The sequence below is a fragment of the Antechinus flavipes genome, chromosome 3, assembly GCF_016432865.1.
Source record: "Antechinus flavipes isolate AdamAnt ecotype Samford, QLD, Australia chromosome 3, AdamAnt_v2, whole genome shotgun sequence".
Taxonomy (NCBI): Eukaryota; Metazoa; Chordata; class Mammalia; order Dasyuromorphia; family Dasyuridae; genus Antechinus; species Antechinus flavipes.
In genome coordinates, this window is record NC_067400.1 from 54,014,887 (window position 1) to 54,037,812 (window position 22,926).

At 33.8% G+C, this 22,926-nt stretch overlaps 1 protein-coding gene across 4 annotated transcripts in view; it reads left to right on the forward strand.

Moving 5' to 3' along the window:
- Window positions 1-22,926, forward strand: part of SPHKAP (SPHK1 interactor, AKAP domain containing) — a 154,231-nt gene that overhangs the window by 100,370 nt on the left and 30,935 nt on the right. For all 4 annotated transcript variants that reach the window (XM_051983383.1, XM_051983385.1, XM_051983382.1 and 1 more), the window contains one exon: window positions 22,193-22,252. In XM_051983383.1, coding sequence (XP_051839343.1) covers window positions 22,193-22,252 — 60 coding nt within the window. The remainder of the gene's footprint in view (window positions 1-22,192; window positions 22,253-22,926) is intronic.

The window sequence follows — 22,926 nt, forward strand, 5'->3', positions numbered from 1 at the left end:
GATATAATACATGATTAAAAATGTTTGAAGACTATTTTCTTATTACAGTTAAGAAACATTTTAAGCAAAGAATAAAGTATTTCACCTTCCCACATAATCATGAGGTTCTTCCTATTATCAAAAATGCCAAAACTTTAATTTTAATTGTATCAAACACTCTTAACTCAGAAATATGCAAACAGATTGGAAAAATGTGTCCCTGATTATGTTATAGGAACATATAATTTCTTTTTTGTTGCTTTTGTTTGATATTTTTTAAAAATCATTTTAACCAGATACATTTTAAAAAATTATTTTACCAAAACTACTTGGAGCACAACTGTACATTTTGTTTTATTTTGTTAGATTTTAAATTTGGAATATGATAGTTGGAAAGAGAAATAAAATTAAACATGAAGAGCTCTAGGCTCTATACGAACGTGCAAAGCCTGGCTCATTTGACTCTGCATATATAATAATCATTCTTTCTGAACCCCAACTGCACACCAGTGAATTGGAGCTTTTTCTAAAGATAGAAAATGAACATTTCACATCATACTCTGGAAGAGGGAATTAAGAATCCCAGGCAAGAAAAGATGATGTGATCCTTCCCCCTACCCTTCTCTAGTAAGCACTACCAAAAGTAATGATGATGAGAAGCCATATTTAATGCTTGGAGAGTGTAGAACAGAACTTGCTTAAAAATAAAACTTCAAACAAAACCAGTCTGATTATTTTTAGTGACTTCCTAAGAAGGTTGAGGGATATAAAATATTTCAAGGACTTTGGGTCACTTAGATTAAAAAAATATGCTTTTAACATTTGGCTACAACTGGAACAAAAGTAGAATGAAATGTCTGCCAAGGTTACTAAAAATAGTGCAGGTAAATTGAATTTCATCTTTTGTCACAAAGATAATTGCCTCACCTCATGGTGGGATCATAGAAATCAGGAAATAAATCGGGTTTTATTAGCAATGACAAAAATTTGAATAAAATATAACAGAATAAATATAGATAAAGCACTGATCAAGGGAAATCGGGGTCTATGACTGAAAGTGTTCACAAAATACAGTGCAGACCTGGAACTAAGCAAGATAGACCAAAGTTGGCCTATCAAAACTCAGGGTGGCTCCAGCTGTGAAGCCCCTTTCTCAAGTGGATAGGAAGTGAACAAAAAACAAGAAGTACTTTGAACCAATGATAATTGAATTAAGGTACCACTGTAGAGCAAAAAAATTTATAGTATATCATTCATAATCTTCATGCTAATTTTTTTCTTTTTTCTTGGAATTTTGTTTCCAGAAAATACTTCCAATAAAGTCTTCTTCTGATGTCTTGCTATACCAAGGGAGCATAAGTTGTGGCAGGTTTTCCATATGGAAATATTCCAAGAATAGGATCATGATGGATGGCACATCTGCCCTTTGGGAAACCAATCCAGGCATGTTTGGATAGCTTCAACATTAGAGAGTTAGCCAAGAGGTAGCAAATTCTCTTAGCCAGGGGAACTCATTATACTATCTCCTGAGGCATGGAGGTCCCATAGGATCACAGAATTTTTATCTAAAACAGATCTTAGACACTACATACTCCCCAAATCCTTTATTTTCCTGGTTAAGAAACTGAGACCCAAAAGAAGTTTTTTCCCTTAACAATCTGCAAAGCCATTTTATAAACCAAGGCTTTTGACTTGAAATTCAGTTTTACTTTGGTTACCAATAGGTTACCAATTACATTTGTATAGGGATTATGCAAGAAAATGAATTCAAAGAACTTTCAAGTGATTAGAAACAAGTATTGGGGAGAGTTTATTTTCTAAGTGCCTACAGTGAATGGTCAGTATTAGCAATGATTCAACATTGTTTTATAAACTTTGTAGTAGGTGATAGGTTTGTATAGTTTAATTCAGCTTCTCAGGCCCTCTCAGACCAACACTGAAGTATTGCAGAATTAGGTGTTATTTAAAAGAAAAGTCTGCATATGACTTAATATAGGCCAGACTGTGCCACCACAGACCTGGTAAAGGATTAAACACATCCAAGTTTAAGAATAGTTCAACAGGTAGAGATATTCAATTAATAGTTTCATCCAAAGGGAAATTAAAAACTCTCCCCTTCCCCCAATTAATAGCAAAGTTTTAAGAACAAAATGATAAACACTGCAATCTTAGTCATTTTTAATATCATGGCACTGCCTTTGAGATATATTACAATTCTTCCTTAATTTGTTTTATTTTTTTTTCATATACTGGAAAATAGTGATGAAAACTGACAGCACTGACAGGCTGAATCCCCAGAGGATAACTATAATTCCCCTCCAGTAATCTTGAGAGGTTGGAATTTTTAATCCTTACACTTAAAAGCTCCCATCCCATATTTCCCATTACCAATCAACCAATGGAATTCATTTAGCTTTTAGAAATGAAAATAAACAAAAAAGTATAGCAATAACAAGTTACAAATATAAAGTTACTTTATATCTCAGGAGTGGCCCAGGAGCCAGCCGGAGACATCAGGGAAAAACAACTCTTAATGAGTTCAGATGCTGACAGTAACATGTGAAAAGATGAAAATTTGTTCAATGGAAAAAATTATTGCAAGCAATTGGGAAGGGAGAAGGAGTAGGAGAGAGGAAAAGGAGGACTTGATATACAACTTAGATACACACACTAGCAGAGTATAACTCACCTAAGAGCACGTAACTCTATGCTGCATTAGGGAGCACAGAATCATGAGTCCAGTCAGGAATAATCCTCTCCCTAACGTCAAGCCAAGGCACACTTTCCCTGTGTACATAAAATGATGGACTCTGCCACTAATGCCAATTGTGAGATGCCATTGGGACCCCTGATGGATCAGATGGGTCTCCTGGTCATTTTTACAATCCCAATTCAGAATATTCATTCATCTAACCTAAAGAAATTATAAACACAAAAAAGGCAACATGTGCTTGTAAACATAGTGTTGATATTGTCTACCACCACCTTGATTTTCTCCCTGAAAAGAATTCCCTAAATAGTATTTCACCTTGACCCTTGATATGTAAATATAATGTGTAAAAAACTCCCTCTCAGAAGGGCTCCTTGGAGTTTAGCATCTCCTCCAAAGGGAGGGATTCAGCACTTTCCTGCTGAAGCACTCCTACTCCTGACTGGACTCATGGTTCTGTGCTCCCTAATGCAGCATAGAGTTACGTGCTCTTAGGTGAGTTATACTCTGCTAGTGTGTGTATCTAAGTTGTATATCAAGTCCTCCTTTTCCTCTCTCCTACTCCTTCTCCCTTCCCAATTGCTTGCAATAATTTTTTCCATTGAACAAATTTTCATTTTTTCACGTTACTGTCAGAATCTGAACTCATTAAAGAGTTGTTTTCCCTGATGTCTCCGGCTGACCCCTGGGCACTCTTTAGATATAAAGTGGGACAAGGATTTAAATTTCTTGATAGCTGCTTCTACATTGGGGAAGCATGGCTTTATAAGCCTAGTTGTAGAAAGCAAGGACCTTACAGTCTCTCAAGAAAGATGCCCTTATGCCAGAGGATATCACAAAATATCCTGTCAAATCAGAAATAAAGTTTAGATAGGGTTTCATTTTGATGACAGGAAATTAAGAGAAATGATTATTTTGCTCATATTAATAACCAATTATTAAATGAGGATTAAGGTTTTCCTTTTCCTTTTCTATTTCCTTATTCAAAACCAAGCTTCTTAAGGACATTTCTGACCTTGCCCAAAAACTTAGCCCACCTCAAAGAGGAGGTAACATACATATATACTTAATGAGGATATGGAGGTTTATCCTGTTCTACAGGAAAATGGGAGGGAAATGGGATATGGGGGGTGGGAGAGTAATAGAGAAGAGGGCATATTAAAGGAGGGAGTGGTCAATACCAAAACACTTTTGGAGAGGGACAGGATAAAAGGAGACAACAAATGAAGGGAAATACAGTTAGCAATGGAAGAGTTTCAAAGCAAATTTCTCTAGTAGGGCCTCATTTCCCAGCATAAAGGGAACTGAGTCAAATTTATAAGAAATAAGAGCCATGTCTCAAATGATGGCTGAGTAAAAGATATGATCTGTGCCCAAAAGACTCTAAATCCATGCATGTCCTTTGACCTAATAACACCACAATAGAATTTAAGAAAAAAAAAGAAAAAATGACATATATATATATACAAAAAATATTCACAGAAGTTCTCTTCTCAAGGCAGAAGAATTGGAAATTGAGGGGATGCCCATCAATTGGAGAATGGCTCAATAAACTAATGTGTTTATCATGGTATATTGCTATTCTGGGGAAAATGATGAGCAGGATGCTCTCTCAGGAAGAAAAACAACCTAGAAAATCCTCCATAAACTTAAGCAAAGTGAAATGCACTGTATACAAAGTAATACCAATGTTCCAGGATGACCAGCTATGAATGACTTTACTATTCTCAAAAGTACAATCATCCATGTCTACCCTGAAGGCCAAAAAATCCTATCCATACCCAGAGAAGTTACTGATTGTGTTTGAATACAGACTGAAGCATTTTCTTTCTCTCTCTTTTTCTCTCTCTCTTTCTCTCTCTCTCTCTCTCTCTCTCTCTCTCTCTCTCTCTCTCTCTCTCTCTCTAACTTAATTTTTCTTGAGGGTTTTTGTTTTCATTAGGGTGGGAGATCTGTTTGCTTTTTTTCCCACAACTTGACTTTTGTGGAAATGTTTTTCAACATAATTGTGGATGGGGATTAGGAAGAGAATCTAGAACTCAAAAATTTTAGAAAAAAATATGTTAAAAACAGTTTTTATTTTGAATGTAACTGGGGGAAATATTAAATAAATAAAAATGAAACAAGAAAAAAATTAGCCCACCCCAGACCATTTTATGTAGGTGGGATTCTGACTCCACTATTGTTCACTATTCATTAACTGGGTGATCCTTTTGTATAGATTGTCCAAGGTGGGAATGGTCTGGCCAAAGATGAATCTCTCTTTGTCCAGGAGTGACATAATTAAAGTCCTCCATTAAAATAAGCCCATATTTCATAATATTCATTCTCTCTTTGATTGTTAAACAATAAGAGTTGATTTCTATCAGTCAGGAACACTCACTCTTCCACTCACATTGATCAGCCTCTGTGATTGAGCTTTGGTTTATGAGAGAAAACCAAAAGATTGCCATTTTATTAAATATTCACTAACCATAATTAATAAGATGATTATTAATTTCCCAAAAGTTATATCTCTCAGACTTGTCATACATCACAAAGCCCTCATGCAAGTCTTAGGATGTAGCTTACATTTTAGTGTATTTGGGCAGGGGAAGAATAGGTGCAGGTAGGGAAAAATGCATAATGAAAGTGAAACCTGAAAATTCCTACTTTTACTACAATCACCGATTACCCAAATTTTCATTCTACTTTTTAAAAGTTTTGTTCTTTTAAAGAGAAAGAAAATGACAAGCCTCAAAACTATTTAAAAACAAATTATGGAGTTTAGAGAATTAATGAAATACATGCTTAATTTAATGCTATATCCCAGCAATCCAACCATGGGGTTAGAAACATCTTTGTTTCCCAGGAGCAAATCCTATACTGTTAGTTGTGTTTCCAGCAGTGGGAACAGGTAGCACAGAATAATGCACATTTTCTCACCTGCCTCCCTACCATGTAATCAACAAGTTCTATCACAAAGATGAAACACTGAATGGAATTTTTGTTCAGTTGATGATGGAATTTTCTACTAGAGTGGTCTGTCATTTTGTCCTCCAGCTCATTTGACAGATGAGGAAACTGAGAAAAACAGAATTAAGTAATTTGCCCAGGGATACACAGCTAATAAGTATCTGAGACCAGATTTAAACTCAGGGAGATGAGTCTTCCTTACTTCATGGCCAGCACGCTATCCACCAAGCCACCTATCTGTAGCCCTTGGGTGGGAATTATAATGAATTCAGTATGCTTACACAAAATCTTATAAGAGCACCAGTCAGTATTGGGGGAAAGAGATAAAAGCCAAGGTGAGAGAAATTGAAGAATAGGTAGAAAATACAGAGGCAAAATTTTATTTGATATAAAGAACTGCCCAGAAGTGAAATGAATGACCTAATGAAGTGGTGAATTCCCCATTAGTGGAAGTCTTCAAGAAGAGGTTTAATGAGCATTTGTTAGGGATCTCATAGAAGAGGCATATGTTCAGATGTGGGTTAGACTAAATGTCTCCCTGGGTCTGTTCTAATTCTGAGGGTAGAATTTTGCCTGATTCAATGAATCAGTGAGCTTTTCTTGCACAAAAGGCAACAGGAAAAATCCTGGGAATACAAAGACTTAAAGGAAATGATGCTTCTCCTAATAATGTTTACATATTGTTAGATTATTCAAAGGACCTCAAAGCACAAAGTTCCTGGGAAGCTCTTTGCTCATGTTCCCTTGAGATACCAACAAGAGTCACAGTTGAACTTACCATTACACCCTGACAAAACCATGAGATAAATTTATAAAACATAGCTTAGTTAAATGACTTGCACTCCATATGCGCAAATTGTTCCTCATGTATTGTGAAATGATTATATCTCTTAGACTGGGGGAAAAAAACCTCAATTTTTCTTAGTTATTCCTTTTTCACAAGTGTTTACAATAACAGCTGCCCATTTTAGCTTAAATTTTTGCCAGAAATTTATGAATAATATAAATATCAAGAAACTTCAATGTTCAGTTTAAAAACCTGGATCTTTTCAGTTTTTAATTATTTGTCCCCAGTGACTGATGCCCCACAATTTCCTATTAGAGTTCATTCCACATTATTAGAATGAATTTGTTATCATAGATGACAAAAAATGCTAAGGCATGGTAGTACATTTTGAAACAAATACCTTGGGTTCAAATCCCAGATCTCCTTTTTACTAGCTGTGTAATTCTTGGGTAAGTCAGTAAATTTCATTGAACCTCCTACAAAACATGCAAATGTCTTTTAGAAGACTTCATCCAGCCTTGGTTTAAGTTCATCAGTAATGGCGATATCAACCATCTTCTAGGCAATACAGTACACTGAATGGAGAAATTAATTTAGAATTCAAAGGACCATGATTCAAATACTTGTCTTATCACTTTCTATCTGTGTAACTGTGGGCAAACTATATAAGATCTCTGAGCCTCAATGAGGTTACTACATTAAATGACTTGTAAGTTTCTTTCTAGCTCTAATTCTGGGAACTTTGACCTCTCAAATTCTTGATCTATAAAATGAAAGAATTGGCCTAGATGACCTCTACAGGACCTGCCAGTTTTAAATTTTTGATTCTATGATTTTGTAAATCATATTCGTATAATCTCTTCTTCATAGAAGATAAAATAATAAATCCTAAATAAGCACAAATTACTTTCATGAATTGTGCTAAAACCATGTAAAGTATGAATTAGAGTTTTTCCCTACCTTCTAATATAATTTTTAAACCAACCAGGTAACTGCTATCTTAGGTAGCTCCCTTTAGAATAATTTATGCAGTGATCTATTTAATATATTATTTTTATGAAGATAATAATGAACCAAAGTGACTGAGGAATTTTTAACAAGTATATTTACCTAATGCTATGATTTGCAGGGGAGATATATAGAACATATATGTACTAATATTATATCTGGTGATCATTACTTAGGGAACATCTAATACCATTTGACAGCTACAGAACTCATTATGCCAAATTCTATTCCATTAGATTTCTTATAGTTACATAATCCATGTAAGGCTAGCATGAAGGAAGTCCAGTGCTTTATAAACTGATAAGCAGGATAATACCAAAGTATCACATTAGCTCTAGTTCAAACAGATGACCTCTGAAGTTCCTTTCACCTTCAAGATTTTATGGTTCTATGGACTGCCATGGTCCCTAAGAAAGGATAAAAGGGTATCATTTATACTCTTGAAAGGAACACACAAAGATTCAATGAAATAATTAACTATAATTTCATGTAACTGACTCAGAGATCAAATTCAGATCGATATGACTTACTTAGGAAAATATTTTTTATTTTGTCTGAACCTCTGATTTAATTGGAATGGGGAACTCAGGGTGAGAGAATTACTTCTACCAGCACAAATGAGCAAAGCTCTGCAAATTAGGAGTCTTAGAGTTATATGAAGTGCTGAGGACAAGTGGTAACTTGCCAAAGTTTGTACAGCCAAAAAGAACCAGAACAAGGTTTGAATTCAGCCATTCCTAACCTGGGAACCAGGTCTCCATCCTTATCCTCACAGCACTTTTTATGAAGATGGCTATTTATTGGTACAATATAGAATTAATGATCAAGCAACCCGTCCTTGTTATCCCTTATATCATTGCAGCCAATGATCTTGACTAAATATTTCTGCAATAGTATTTTCCCCTAGTATAAATTTCAATCCATAGCATCCATCATCAGACATATTATTGCTTTCTAAGCACCATATAGAGAACAGAAGAATTACTTTTACTTATTTGGAAAGGAGACTTTGTTCCTATTCCTCAAAATTCAATTTCCTATATAATATAATTCAAGGCTTCTTAAACTGTGGTTCATGACCCCACATGGGATGATATAAGTAAACATGGGAGAATCACAAAATTAAGATTCATTATCAATAAATGTTTGATTTGTAGACATATTTTATAAATCTAGATACTTGGGATTGCCTAAAAATTTTTTGGGCACCATCACTCAGATAGTGAGTAGAAAAAGTTAAAAAGCCTTGACATAATTAAATATAAAAATCACTTCATTTATATAGTTCAAGATAAACCACAGCCTGCACATGTATTCAAAATCCCTTATAAAAATAATAAAACCATATTCTAAACGCAAAGAAAAATTATTAAATTATTTAGGGGCAGGATGAAACTTTAAATGAATTTATAATGGCCTATGGTATTTTATTGCAGCTTTGGCAAAAACTACAGCCTCACATTTATTGGGATACTTCATTGATTCACTGCCCTGTTTTAGCAACTCAAAGATGCTCACAAAATATGATATGAAGGACAATTATTCCAATTTTGTTCACCTTGAATATAGCTCTATTAGACATTGATGGTAAATCGCTTAGTCTTCTGAAGCTATACCTAATAATGAAAAGTGACAGGGAAACCTGATGAAGCCCCAAACCTTGTTATTTGAAGAAAAAGGAGATTTTTATTATGGTGGTAGTTTAGATACTCTAAATTGACCAGATGTATTGCTTCAATTGTCTGGAAAATTGCTTAACTTTCCAATTTACTTTGTCTTCATAGACCATGTCTGAAATGACTTGACAAGTCAGGAAAGAGGATTTATGAATCAGCTATTTGAGTATTAAAAATACAGCATAATCTTGGTAAAATAATACATTATTAGTAAAGCAGAATTCATCCCAACCATTTCATATTTTCCAAGTGTGGCTGATTTCAACAGATAATTCCTAATTGTTCCAATAACATTATTAGAAAGATTTTCTATTATATTACTTATATAGATGGTGTGTATGTACTCAAGAAATTGTTGATCACTAAGATCCAGAATGGATATACCACAAACAGGTCAAACTAGAATGTCCTCATTTCCTTCTTTCTTTCTTCCTTCTTTCCTTCTTTTTTCCTTCCTTTTTTCTTTTTTCTTCCTTCCTTTCTTTCTCCTTTCTTTTTTTCCTTCCTTTCTTTCCTTCTTTTTTTAATGACACCATTAGACTGGTTGATGAAGGGATTTTATAATCATAGCATGCCTAGCATTTGTCAAAAATCTTTCATGGTACTCTCATGGACAAAAGGCAAAGATGTGGAGTAGATAAATATATAAGAGGGTAAGTTCAAGATTTGTCAAATAATTGGATGCAACTGTCAAGTCAATTGAATTCAATTGATAGATCTTAGCTATTCTGGCCATGGTTTTATACTGAAATCATTTGAGATCCAGATTCTATCACCAAGTATGTTGACTACACCCTTTCAGTTTGTTTCATCTGGAAATCATCATGTTAGCTATTCCTTAACACAAAATGATGATTAAAAATGTTGATTAGAATAAATTAAAAATACCTGGAGTATTCCTACTAAATACTTTCGTTAAGCTAACATTAATACGTGAAAAACTATTCTTCATGTCTGGTCACTGAAGCAGTAATGAAGCCATATGGCTATTTATGTAGCTTACACTTCTTTATCTTGCTCCTATGATAGCTTGAAAGGCTTTTCAAATTCCTTTCTGAAGAGAAAGTCAAGTGAGCTCTATCTATGGTATTCCCTTGATCTATCAGTGAATGAATCCTGTTAAATAAATAAATGAGCTTAGACTGGCATAACTTGCTTTTGATGGACACATGCTGAATACCACTTTCATTTCTAAACATTAACAAACCATCCACGTAAAAATAAGTTCTGAAATTTTTGCAGAAATCATAAATCAAATTCAGTAACCAATAGTTTAAAAAATCTGCTCTCTTCCATTTTAAAAAAGATCAGACCATTTGACTATTTCTAGTTATATGTCATTTATTCACTGTGCAGATTTTCAAAAATCACCAACAGCAAGCAGCCCAGCAAATCATAAGAATTTTGTATCGAGTACACTGAGATACAATTAAAATGAGCCCAATGACAACTTTTTGAAAAAAGATTTATCATATATTCTTATTGTCTCCTCACTTATCTGAGAGAGTGACAGAGGGGTAGAGACAGAGAGGAGAGAGAGAGAGAAAGAGAAAGAAAGGGGAGGGGAGGGAGAGAGAGAGAATGAGGAAAGGAGGAAGAGAGGCAGGAAAAGAGGGAGAGAGAAAGGAGAGAGGAAGGGAAACCAACTTGCTCTACTTGATGTCATGGATTCTTTCTTGTCCTTTGTCTGAGTTTTTGAAATAAAGTTTCTCAACTCTAGAGTATGTGTCAGAATATGCCCAGATTTTTTATTCTCAACATGAAAATTTCCTCCTAAGATCCCCATTATTTCTACCTCACAAGTTCCTCATTATTTGTCATAATACTAGTTCTCTGTCTCTTCTGTGAGCAGAAAAAAAAATTCAAAAAAAATTCAATCCTTTTTATATATGACACTTTTTCAAATATTTGAAGACAGTACCTGACTCTAAGTCTTTACTAGTCAAAACAGTGACTAGTTTTCAATGTGAAATGTGAGATTTGAGTCTTATTGAATTTAATATGAAAATTTGAATATATGGCCGGCAATTAATTTGAAAAGAAAATGTTTTAGCTGAATGGGAGCCATATCTAATATAAAATATTTCAATAAATATTTGGTGCTTTTCAACATATAAAGATCAATCTGAGCTGCACTGGCAAAATGCCAGCAACTTACTGCTGAGCCACTTTCTAGATATTATTGAATAATTAGAAATCATTAAAAATAAATAGGTTACATCATTATATTCTAAACATAATTACTACATTACTGTTTTGCATACATACTTATATAATAAGTGCTAAAGAATACATTAACTTAATTTGGAGGAGTTTATCAAACTCTTCACAGAATTTTTGTCCATTTTTTGCAACAGATGCTAATGAAAAAACTACAATTACCTTAATACATGGTATCAGGAATACAGAATGCAAACTATCTCAGAAACAAACCAGATGTAACAATGTTTCTTATTGTTATCAGATATATGACAAGGCCAATTTTGCCAATTTTTTATTTGACTTTCCAAACAATCCAGAGAATAGTATCCTGCTATAAAAAAATACCTTACTTTTGTGTTCTATTTTCATTTTTAGAGAGAAAGTCAGGCTATGGTTCTGTTCGTTTTTCACCAGACAAGATTCCACTAATTAGAGTATTAACAACTAAATTTGTTTCCCTCTCCTACAAATATATCAATATTAACAAATTTCCTTGAAAGATCTAAAAATGGAGAACTTTGTTAAACAACACTGGTTATTAAAATCAACCACAACTAAATGGCACAGTGGATATATTAGTCATGACTGAAAAACCACAATATTTTCCCCAAATCAAGCTTTGGTATTGTCATAATATGCAGTTAGCTAAGCACTTGTGAAAATAAGAGTGAGATAAGAAAGAATGCATTTTTTTCTCTAGTATTTATAATGTAGCAGAAAGAGTATTGGAAATGGAATCACGGAATCTAATATAAATCATGTCTCTAATAAACTGTCTATATGACCCTGGACAAATTGTTAAATCTCCCAATACATTAGGCAACTTAGAAAATATAGAAAGTGAGGGAGCAGGTTTTGATATGTATTAATAAAGAAAGTTTCTTAATCAGGAGTTTCCTGTTGATTGAATGATGATGATGACGAAGATGATGATAGCTAGCACTTATATAGTATTTTAATGTTTATGAAGAGCTTTCTAATTATTCTCTCATTTAATCCTGACAATCACCCTAGAAAATAGGTGATATTTTTTGCCCCATTTTACAAATGAGGAAATTGATACAGGAAGAGGTTATGCATCTTGCCCAGTTGCATGGCTATTAAGTGTATAAAGGTGTATTTAGTCTTCCAACACAGTTCCTTTAAACATATACAAATGTGTATTTTGTACAAACTATTTCATAAGGTTGTTGGGAGAAAAGTGTTTTTCAAATATTTAAGCATTATATAAATATTAGATATATTAACATTTTTTGTCTCCTATCTCCAAAGAAATCTTTGGAAATAGTGGTTTCAAAGCTTAGAATGCAAAAAAAAAACAATGCATTTGAAGTTTTCAGCTTTCTTTTGTATGTTTCTGTAGCCAGGCTTTGTTTTCAATTTTAGGATACTAATTACAAAGTAGTAAAATTGGGAGAAGAGTAAGGAAGAGGAAGAAAATGAGTAGAACTAATTCACTGACAAGCAGTTCTGCTCAAGAACATAAGACAACCTTGAGACATGACAAAGTTAATGCATGTATATATTTACATAAATTCTCAATTGATATTCCCAATTGGTATCATTATAAGGCACATCTAATATATTTTTAAAGGTGATTGACCAATTGACTGCATAGAATCTAGATTTGGTTGGAAAAAATAAGCTCTTTTAAGCCTTCAAGGATCAACAGCTTGATATCCATCAAAACGAATAATCCTGCCTTTATGCTTATATAACCAGATATCTACATTATTAGAAGCTGCTGAAAAAGGCATTTGTTTGCTTTTCTTCTATTATAAAGCACAATTCTGCACTTCACTCATTTTGAAAACCCAAAAGCCTAACATTTCTTAAAGCAACTTAGCATTTTGCTTTTTTTTATTTAAAAAAAAAATCTCCCTAGGGTTAGTTTGATTTCTCTCCAAAGCACAATGTTCAGAAGAATACGTTTTCATAGTAGATTTTAATTGATTTCAGAAAAAAAAGATGAATAGTACAGTTTCACTGTGGTAAGGAATCAATTCTTATTCTTTTATACCAATGCTAATGATATACATATGCCAAATAGGTCAGCATTCATCAAATTTAAATAAGTAATTTTTTCTAGGATGAGCTCTAATCAATCAACAAATATTTATAAAGTATCTACTGCATTCCAAGAATAGTACCTCACTGACTGATTTTTGCATTCTGAGGGTTGGATTTTTTCCCCTAATTTCTGACCACTCTGTATAGGCTGGTACCAACTAATAATGGTAATGAGACAAAGGGATAGCATCTAAACAGCAAATCCATCCTTTGCAATTCAAAATGTTGGCTTTGTACTCAAGATCACTTCCAAGATTTATATGGATACATTTCCAATGTCTTATCAAAGACAAATTTCTTTATTGAAATAACTGAACTAAAGCAAAACTTTAACCATCTAAATAGATTATAATTAGAGCAATCTTTAAAAACCACTTCTTAGATAAATGGGATCACAGAGTTAAAGTTAGAGGTCATTTTAGCCCAATAGTCATCATTTTACAGATGAGAAAAGGAAGGGAAGGGAAAATAAATGAGGAAGGAAGAGAGAAAGGAGAAAGTCAAGGGAAGAAAAGGAGAAAAGAATAAAAGATAATATTGAAAAGCAAAAAAAAAAAAAAATAGAGAGAGGAAGGGAAGATTTTTCCATTTCCCCACATATAACAGAACAACTAAACTATACTAACTATTCATTTTAAGGGGATACTTGGGACAAATCCTACTTTTGATTGTTCTTGATCAGGATAATCAGCCAGAAAATATCTACTCCATTTCTTCAAATAAGGATGAAGTAAAGTAGAAAACTGGGAATACCAAGCTGAGATTTATCAGGAAGGATTGAGATTAATTTGGATTATCACCAACAATCCAATCTAATTTGGGTAATTGTCAAAAACATAAAGAGTAAGGTTTCACTTCCCTGTGATAGCATTTCATTAAAATGTGTTAATAACAATATTTTTTAAACAATAGTTTAATCAGCAGATAGAGAAGCAGACACTCACAGGCTCACAGAGTTGAAAGACACTTCACAGATCATTTAATCTAATCCACTCCTGAAGAAGAATGTTCTCTCTATAGCAGATTGGATAAGTAGTCACCTAGCCTCTGCTTGAACTTCAGTGAAGGGAAATTCACTACTTCTCAATGCAACTCATTCTCCATTTGGATAACTCTAACAATTGCTAAAATATTGCTAATTATTTGCTAAAAATCAGTAAATTTTTCCTCATATAAATACAAAAAACCTACCTCTGTGCAATTTCCATTGCTTCTTGCTCTACCCTGTCAAGTCAGTCAGAGTTAGTATAATTTTCCATCTTTATGACAGCCCAACAAACACTTAGAGGATGCTCTCATATTCCCTCAAAGCCTTTACTTCTCCAAGTAAAGCATCTCTAGCTCTTTCAAACAGTCCTCAAAGAACATTATATCAAGTCTTTTCACCTTCATTGCTGCCTTGCTCTGGAATTTTCTAGCTGTTCAATGTTTTATTTTGCTTTGGTTTCTTTTTTCTCTAAAATACATCACTCAAACTGAATATCATATTTTAGATATATTCTCACCAGGGAAATGTATACTATTACCTTCTGAGTCTTAGATATTAGTCCTTTCTTAATGAATTTGATGATGAGGAGGATAACGAAAATGATAATAGCTGACATTCAAATGGTATTTTAAGATTTATAAAGCATGTTATATATGAAATATCTGTGACATCAGTATCATCTATATAATATCTAACACTAACATTAAATTCATTTACTTTTGGCTACATCATGTAATATTAATTCATACTGGGTTTACAGTTTACTAAATCCCTCAGATCACTTTCATATGAACTGTTGTTTGTCCATATTTCCTCAATCTTCACCTTAGGAAGTTAATTTTTTTAGATTAATGGTAATTATTAAATTGTATCTTATTAAATTCACCTTGATATTATGGTTCCCCCCCATACTGAGTCCATCTAACACATTAGGTTATGTTAATTGCAAATTTCATAAGAATGACATTCAAGTCATTTATTCAGAATGTTCAACAGGATATATCCTACCATAGCTCTCTGGGTAACTTCCCTCCCTTCAACTTGATATCAAAGAAAACTTTGAGGGCCTGGTCATTTGTTATGGTTGTCTATTTCAGTCATATCTAACTCTTTGGGATCTCATTTGATGTTTTCTTGCCATTTCCTTCTCCAACTTATTTTACAGATAAAGAAATTGAGGCAAACAGGGTTAAGTGATTTGTCCAGAGTCATGCAGCTAGTAAGTATCTGAGGCCAGACGAATTTAATAAGAGGCATCTTCCTGACTCCAGGTCCAGCATGCTATCTACTTCATGACTTAGCTGCCTTAGTCATTTAATCAGCTTTCAATCAATCTTACTGTACTTTTTAAATTCTAATATATATCTCTTCAACTCTCCAAGACTTTTTTCCTTATGTTTTGTTTAAAAAATCTAAATAAACTTGTACAGTGAGAAAGAACCTTGGTTTTGGAATTAAAAGATCTAAGTTTAAAGTCTAGTTTTGATACTTTCTAGTCATGTGACCCTGAAGAATTAAGTTATTTCATCCTTGGGCCTCCAGTTGCTTGTTGTTGTTTTAACTGTAAAATAGAAGGATTGTATTAAATGGCCTCTAGTTCCCTTCTAAGTTCTAAACTATGTTTACTGTACATATTATGTTACTGAATATCTACATTGTTCCCATCATACTGGCTTTTTATGGTTACTGTTTCCTTTTCTAGATACTCCTCAACCATCCCTTTAATAATATAGTTTATAATTTTGCCAGGAATCAAAGTCCAGCTCACTACCCCAGAGTTTGTAGATTCTACTCTTTATCATTTTTTTATCTGTCCTTTTCCCCATATTTTTCCATTTAATTGAGACTTTGATTTTTCCTTTTATTCCTTATCAGTTTCCTTAGACAAATTTTGCAACTCCCCCTTTTCTTCACCCAAACTGTTTTTCTTTATGCCTTTAGAACATTCTTGAGTTTCTTATCTTTACTGAGCTAATGTCTCTTAGAGAATATGTCTACCTTTCCTTTCTCTGAACCCTACAAAACCAGTATCATGACTTCCTCTATTCTACCAGAAATTGTAGAGCTCCCTCCTGAGGCCTGAGTTGTGCCCATTCATGATTCATCCTTTGGAGAAGTAGGAGGGGATATTAGAAGAAAATAAAACAAATAAGCTCAACAAGCACAAACTGAAAAAGAATTCCTACTACAACTTCAATCCAATTCAATTCAATAAAAGTTTTTGAGATGTAGAGTCGTGTAGATAGTGTTGTTGGGGAAAATACTTTATAAAATGTGTAATGCACAATATCTAGCTGAAATATTGTTATGATTAAATAAGTTCTGGAGGAGAATTTTCTTGATATTTGTGTTTGTAAATATAAAATAGACTTTCTTTACTTAATCAATTTCGCTATTTGTCTTTTCATACCAAACAGCAAGCATTTGCTTTACGCTAATCAGTAATATTTTATGGGAAGCAAAAATATATTTTTGCCAATTTAAACCATTTACCCAATGAAAGAAAAATAATTCAAAGCATATGATCTCAAATCATAAATGCTAGACTTAGGATATTATATAAATATAGGATTGCTTATAGGCAATATCATAGTGTGGATCTATTTGCATGGGATTAACTTATTAAAGAGCATATTATTATTGTAGTTTATGTCCACACAAATCATAATGTAGCCTATTTTTCCTTTGTGATATTCATTCTATTGATTTTTTTAAAATAGGTAATAATATATAAATAATAAAATAAAATAACAAAAATCTCTGCATCTGAGTTTGGGTGGATGAAGGTTAGAATAGTTTTTCTTTTATTTTTCCTTATGAGTTGAGGAAAGATCTAGACTTAGTCTTTCATTGCTATAATGAAATTCCACTAACTTTTTCAGGATCAACAAGTATGACTCAGAGATAAAATTTGAATCCATGTATTCCTGACTCTGAGGATATTTCTCTATCCCACAATACATCCTATTCCTCAAGAAAAATAAGTTATGTTGAGTACACACACACACACACACACACACACACACACACACACAAGAGTGTTTTCAATTGCTTGGACTGGCTGCTTCTGAGGATGACAGAAATGAATACACATATGCGAATACAAAATGCAATTCAACATATGTGGATAAATAAGGCCTCAACTGAATGCTGACATTTCCATTCTAATTTGATTGAATTACATTTCTTTTTGATACTTCTCAATGAATCTATGATCCATGACCATTTTAGCTCTAACCAATCGCTGAGTACTTAGTGACTGAACAGATTTTCTCACATGATTATCTTTAATTCCTATATATGCTCTTAAATCCTTAGTGGAATAGTAATGGGGCCAAGACACTGGTGTGATTCACTAGCTAGCAAAAGGAAGCAATTATCCAGCATTCTCTCTGTCTACCATTATCTCTGATGACACAATGATCACCTCCAACAGAGCACTTACATTTCTTTGAATAAAATTAGACCTCTCTAAACTTCAAGATTCCATTATTTTATCAGAACCTCCATCAAAGGGTATCAAAACCCTTCAAGTCCCAATTAAAAGCTTTCGTTAACTACTCTAGCTAAAAGAACAATATAAAATGTGTTACCTGTTAACAATGAGTTGATAATCTTCTCTGCCCTGGGATAGATTGGTCCTTCTCACATCACAAGCCATAGAGTAAGCTAATCTCCAAAGCCCTTCCAGCTTCATAGGACCTTTTAGAGCTTGAACTACAACTAGTATTGATTACAAAAATTTATTTTCATATCCACAATGAATCACTGATGGGGCTTAGCAAAAGGAAGAATTCAATATAAAGTAGCTAAGAGGAAGGAGAGAAAACAAAGTCCATGGACTTCGAATGGTCCAAAAACCCACTACTAACAGTCAACCACTTTGTGAGTTCAGAATTAAATTAAATTATTTGTGCTTTTATATAACACCTTAAAGCTAACCAAAATTTTCCCTATAAAAACACTGAGAAATCTCAATTGTTATTGTCTCCATTTTACAAATAAGGAATCTGAAGTAAAAAGAGTTAAGGCAATTGCTCTGCTCCACAGGGAGGGCTGACTTAATCTTAGGTCTCCTGACTCTAGACCCATTCTTTTTTTTCCTAGTGCCTTGCTGGATTAGCTCTGCTATCCAAGAGACTTGCATAAGGAGGCCAATTTTTGGTCAGTGCATTAGTCTTTGACAACATTCTAAGGGCAAAGAAAGTGGGAAAATGCCAATTATGCAATTTCTCAACCATCATGAAAACATATCAATCACAGATGGGTAACAGGGTGAAATCCAAGGCAAGTTTAAGAATTTGATCCAGTAGTCCTCAATGTCCAAGAACTCTGGGGGTCCAGAGTCCTTAGAGTCAAAACTCTCTGGGGCAGTTAATGCTGTGGATATAATGCAGGACCTAGAACCAGAAAGACCAACTCAAATCCAACCTCAGACACTTCTAGCTGTGTGATCCTGAGAAAGTCACTCAATCACCATTTGTCGCAGTTTCCTCATCTGTAAAATAGAAATAATAGCACCTACTCTCAGATATTGTCATGAAGATCAAATGAGATGAAAACTGCAAAGTACTTGATACAGTACTTGGCACAGAATAAGCACTTTGTAAATATTAGTTATCATCATCATTATTATTTCATAACAATACTAAGACATTACTTTTCTATCAAAATACCCTTCCCCTTTCCAACTACATATCTATGTGAGGCTGAATTTTCTTTATATATTTCAATCAAAACCACATACCATGATAAGTAGAGTGTAGAAGTAGATATGATTTTGTATTTAATTTATACTCTAACATATTTAACATGTATTGGTCATCCTGCCATCTAAGAGAGAGGGTGGGGGGAAGGAGGGGAAAAATTGGAACAAAAGGTTTGGCAATTGTCAATACTGTAAAATTACCAATACATATAACTTGTAAATAAAAAGCTATTAAAATTTTTTAAAAAGAAGTAGATATGGATTTTCATATCTTCTGTTAAGCCAGATATTAAAGAAATTTGCAAAAATGTAAAACAATGCCACTATCCTCACTAAATTTTCATTTCTCAAAATATACTTTATTTTTCATATAAATTTTATTTATGTTGTCATATGATTGTGTTTATTGTTATTGACTTTATTGTTAAATAAATGTATGAATTTTTTAATTATCAGTTTTGACATAGTAAAAATCAATAGATCAAATTCACATAAATATAAGTTCTTTAAAGTTCTCACTGATTTTTAAGCCTATACAGGGGATACTGAGATCAAAAAGTGTGAGACTTGCTCCATCTCCCCACAATTTCTACTCTGTTGCAGAAAATGCATCCAGTTTCCTCAAAGCCCAAAAAGAGCCTCTCCCCTCCCCATTAGGGAGTTAAAATGGGATTAAAATGCATTCTGTTCAAAACATCCAATACCGTATTAAAAGGATGAGTAATCTACTATGAGAAATAAGGGTACCTTACCCCTTCTCCACCTCCTATTACCCACTTTCATTTAGACCAGAGAGAGATTGTAAAGGAGATACAAAGGGAATAAGTGGAGAGAGAGTGGGGACAGGGGGTGCTAATTAATTAATGTCATTGGCCTTAAAGGATATATGAAATAAATACAAAATAAACATTTCTAATGAGATAACCATGGGGTCAGGTTAACATAAATGGGCCCAAGACATTCCTCAGTCACAAGCCTGATTCTCAGTAATCACACAGTTGAGTCATCTGCACAGCTTTAAGGTTTCCTATGTCATGAATTTCTGAATCACTGTAACATATGGTCATGAAAACAGGATTACAACCTCAGGGAGCAGTGAGAACAGTACCAGATTTAATATCAGTAAGTCTAGGTTCAAATTCCCAGTTCTCTTTTTTACTACCACAAGATCTTAGGGAAGTTTCTTTTCCTATTTGGGCCTCATTTACTATAAAAATAGTACTATAGTATGACTCTCCTCATACTAATGATGATGAATTATAATAATGATGAATTCTAAGGTCTATTAAATGCTACTTCTCTGATCCTGTTTTAATCCCTGGTTATGACAACCAGATCTTTTTATGGCAAGGAGCATGGGCTCTTAGGTCCCATGATTCTCTTCTCTGCTGCTTTTGAGAATTTAGACAAGCTGGACCATTCTGAATGTTCAGTTAAAGAAATTAGAATATTTAGGCAGATTTGGCTCTCTGTCCTTGCTTTTATATCCAACTCTGGTTAACCCCACACTTCCTGGTGGCAAAAGTAATTACTGAAAAGAACTGCATAATAATGCAGTGTTGTATATTGTTAGCATGTCTATTGATAAAAAGACACACTGGGAGGGAAAACTGGGTAAAGAACCGGACTTTTCTTTGGAACTTTTCTCCATCCTTGAGAAGGTAAGTTCAAATAGTGGTTTCAACCCAAGTTTTCTGATCCCAGGGACCCATAGGGCCATGGCCACCTCAACGTCTCCCTTTCTTTCCTCAGATCAGCCTTACTTTCTCTCTATTTACTGGATGACAATGGAGCTGCTCCATCTCCCCACATAGTTCATTTCTGAATGAACTGTGCAGATGACTCGACTGTGTTCCCTATAGTTCATTTCTGAATTCCCCTACTCCCTCTCCACTGCCAGATTCTTATAATTTCTCTACTCTAAATCTCTATTTTACAATTTTTCACTGCTCTGACATCTTATCATGGGACTAAGTTTCTTCAACCAATCTGAAAATTCTACCTATAAAACCACTTAAGTTCATCAAAGGAGTTTTCACACTTAATCTGAAGTTTCTCCTTGGCTGAAATCTTATCAATTTCAATTACTTTAAATAGTATGGGGGTGACTACTGACTTACTGAGTTGACATGAGCTTCTGGGCAAGAAATTAAGACCAACAAGTCTTCAATCACTTAGTCTCAAGAATTGACAGATCTTCAGTCAACTTTATCAATCATCCACGTTCGTCTGTTCTTTCTTTTCTTCTTTTCTCTTTCTAATATGCATATATAATCATATATATATATAGAGAGAGATATTGATATTTATATCTATATGTAGTTTTATATAGACTGACTCACATTCATCCCTAATCTGATACATGACTGACCAAATCTCAGTTCTGAGAAGTCAAATCTGTATATTAAACTCACGTTAACACATATAAAATGTAATAAAAGAAATGTTAGGGGCAGGAGTATAGTTTGCCAAAAGTCACTAATAAGGCTTCTTATTTCCTGACATGTTGTGGGCTTCTAAATCTCTTTGAAAATTTGAATGGCAGATATGGAATCTCTGGAGCTCAGCAGAAAGGAGTAAGGAGGCTACATGGCTTTTCAGGATCTCTTTCCTATAGTATTGAAGTTTATTCTCTCAATAGCCTTTTTTATATTGAGAGTCCATGTAAGAGTATTTTCCTGTGAACACTGGACTCAAAAGCATGCACCTAAGAAGCTTTTCTTTCTGCTTCTGAACATAAGGCCATTAAACTGGTAATGGTTCTTCTCCATGTAAAACCCTCCCAAAATTATATGTTCGGCCAATGATCCTATATCTTCCCTAATAAAGAAACTCTATTTAGTTCATTCACTTATTAAGAATGCCCAAGAAATTTCTGCAGAAACAGCACCAGCTTCTGAGATTATGGTTTTTTTTCATCTCCAAAATGGGAACAACAATAACTGGGTTTCTAACCTCACAAAGATGCAATTGGGATCAAAATAAAATGAGTGTGATTTGAAAAACTCAGTATTCTAGAGAAATGTGTGTCATCAGATTTTTAAAGAGCCTGACAATCTATTTCTATTTACATGCATATCTTCTAAATTTCTTTTCTCTTTCATTGTAGGTTTGCTTTGTGAACTTAGATGTCACCAAAGAAGATTGCAGTAATGAGCACCTACGACAGGTAATAAGTTGGAACTACCACTTCGTTTCATAAGCTCTCATGGCACAGAAGCATTCTACCATTATTTGCAGATTCCAGAAGACTCTTGAGTGAAATGATGATCATATCACAATTCATTTTCCTGACTTTCTTCCTTTCCAAGCACTCTCAAAATTCCTCTTTTCCTATCAGGCAGAGATATGTTCATTTCACTTTGAGCAAGTAGAACCCTAAGGTTTCTCCAGTTCCCAAATCTGTCCTTCTACTTCTTGCAGTCCCTGACAGAGTAAATTTGGCACTCCAGAAAAACTGATCTTTCACCTGCCTTTTGATATATTTACTGGGGATAAACTTATTTGTTGATCATGATATACCCCGAAAGTGAGACTTTTTTGAAGGAGAAAGAATACATACACACACACACACACACACACACACACACACACACACACACACACACATAAGAGAAAGAGAGAGAGAAAGAGAGAGAAAGAGAGAGAGAGAGAGAGAATATTTAGGTATGCACTAACTAATATTCAGAGCTGGAATTTTTTAATATGATCTATATGTAGATCAATAAAGTAACCAAGAAATTATCAGTTCTCCAAAGTTGCCACAGAGAAAATATGGTGATATTTTAACTAATCACATCAATGCTCTCTCACTAAGGCTTTGGCAAAACACTAAGAATTAGC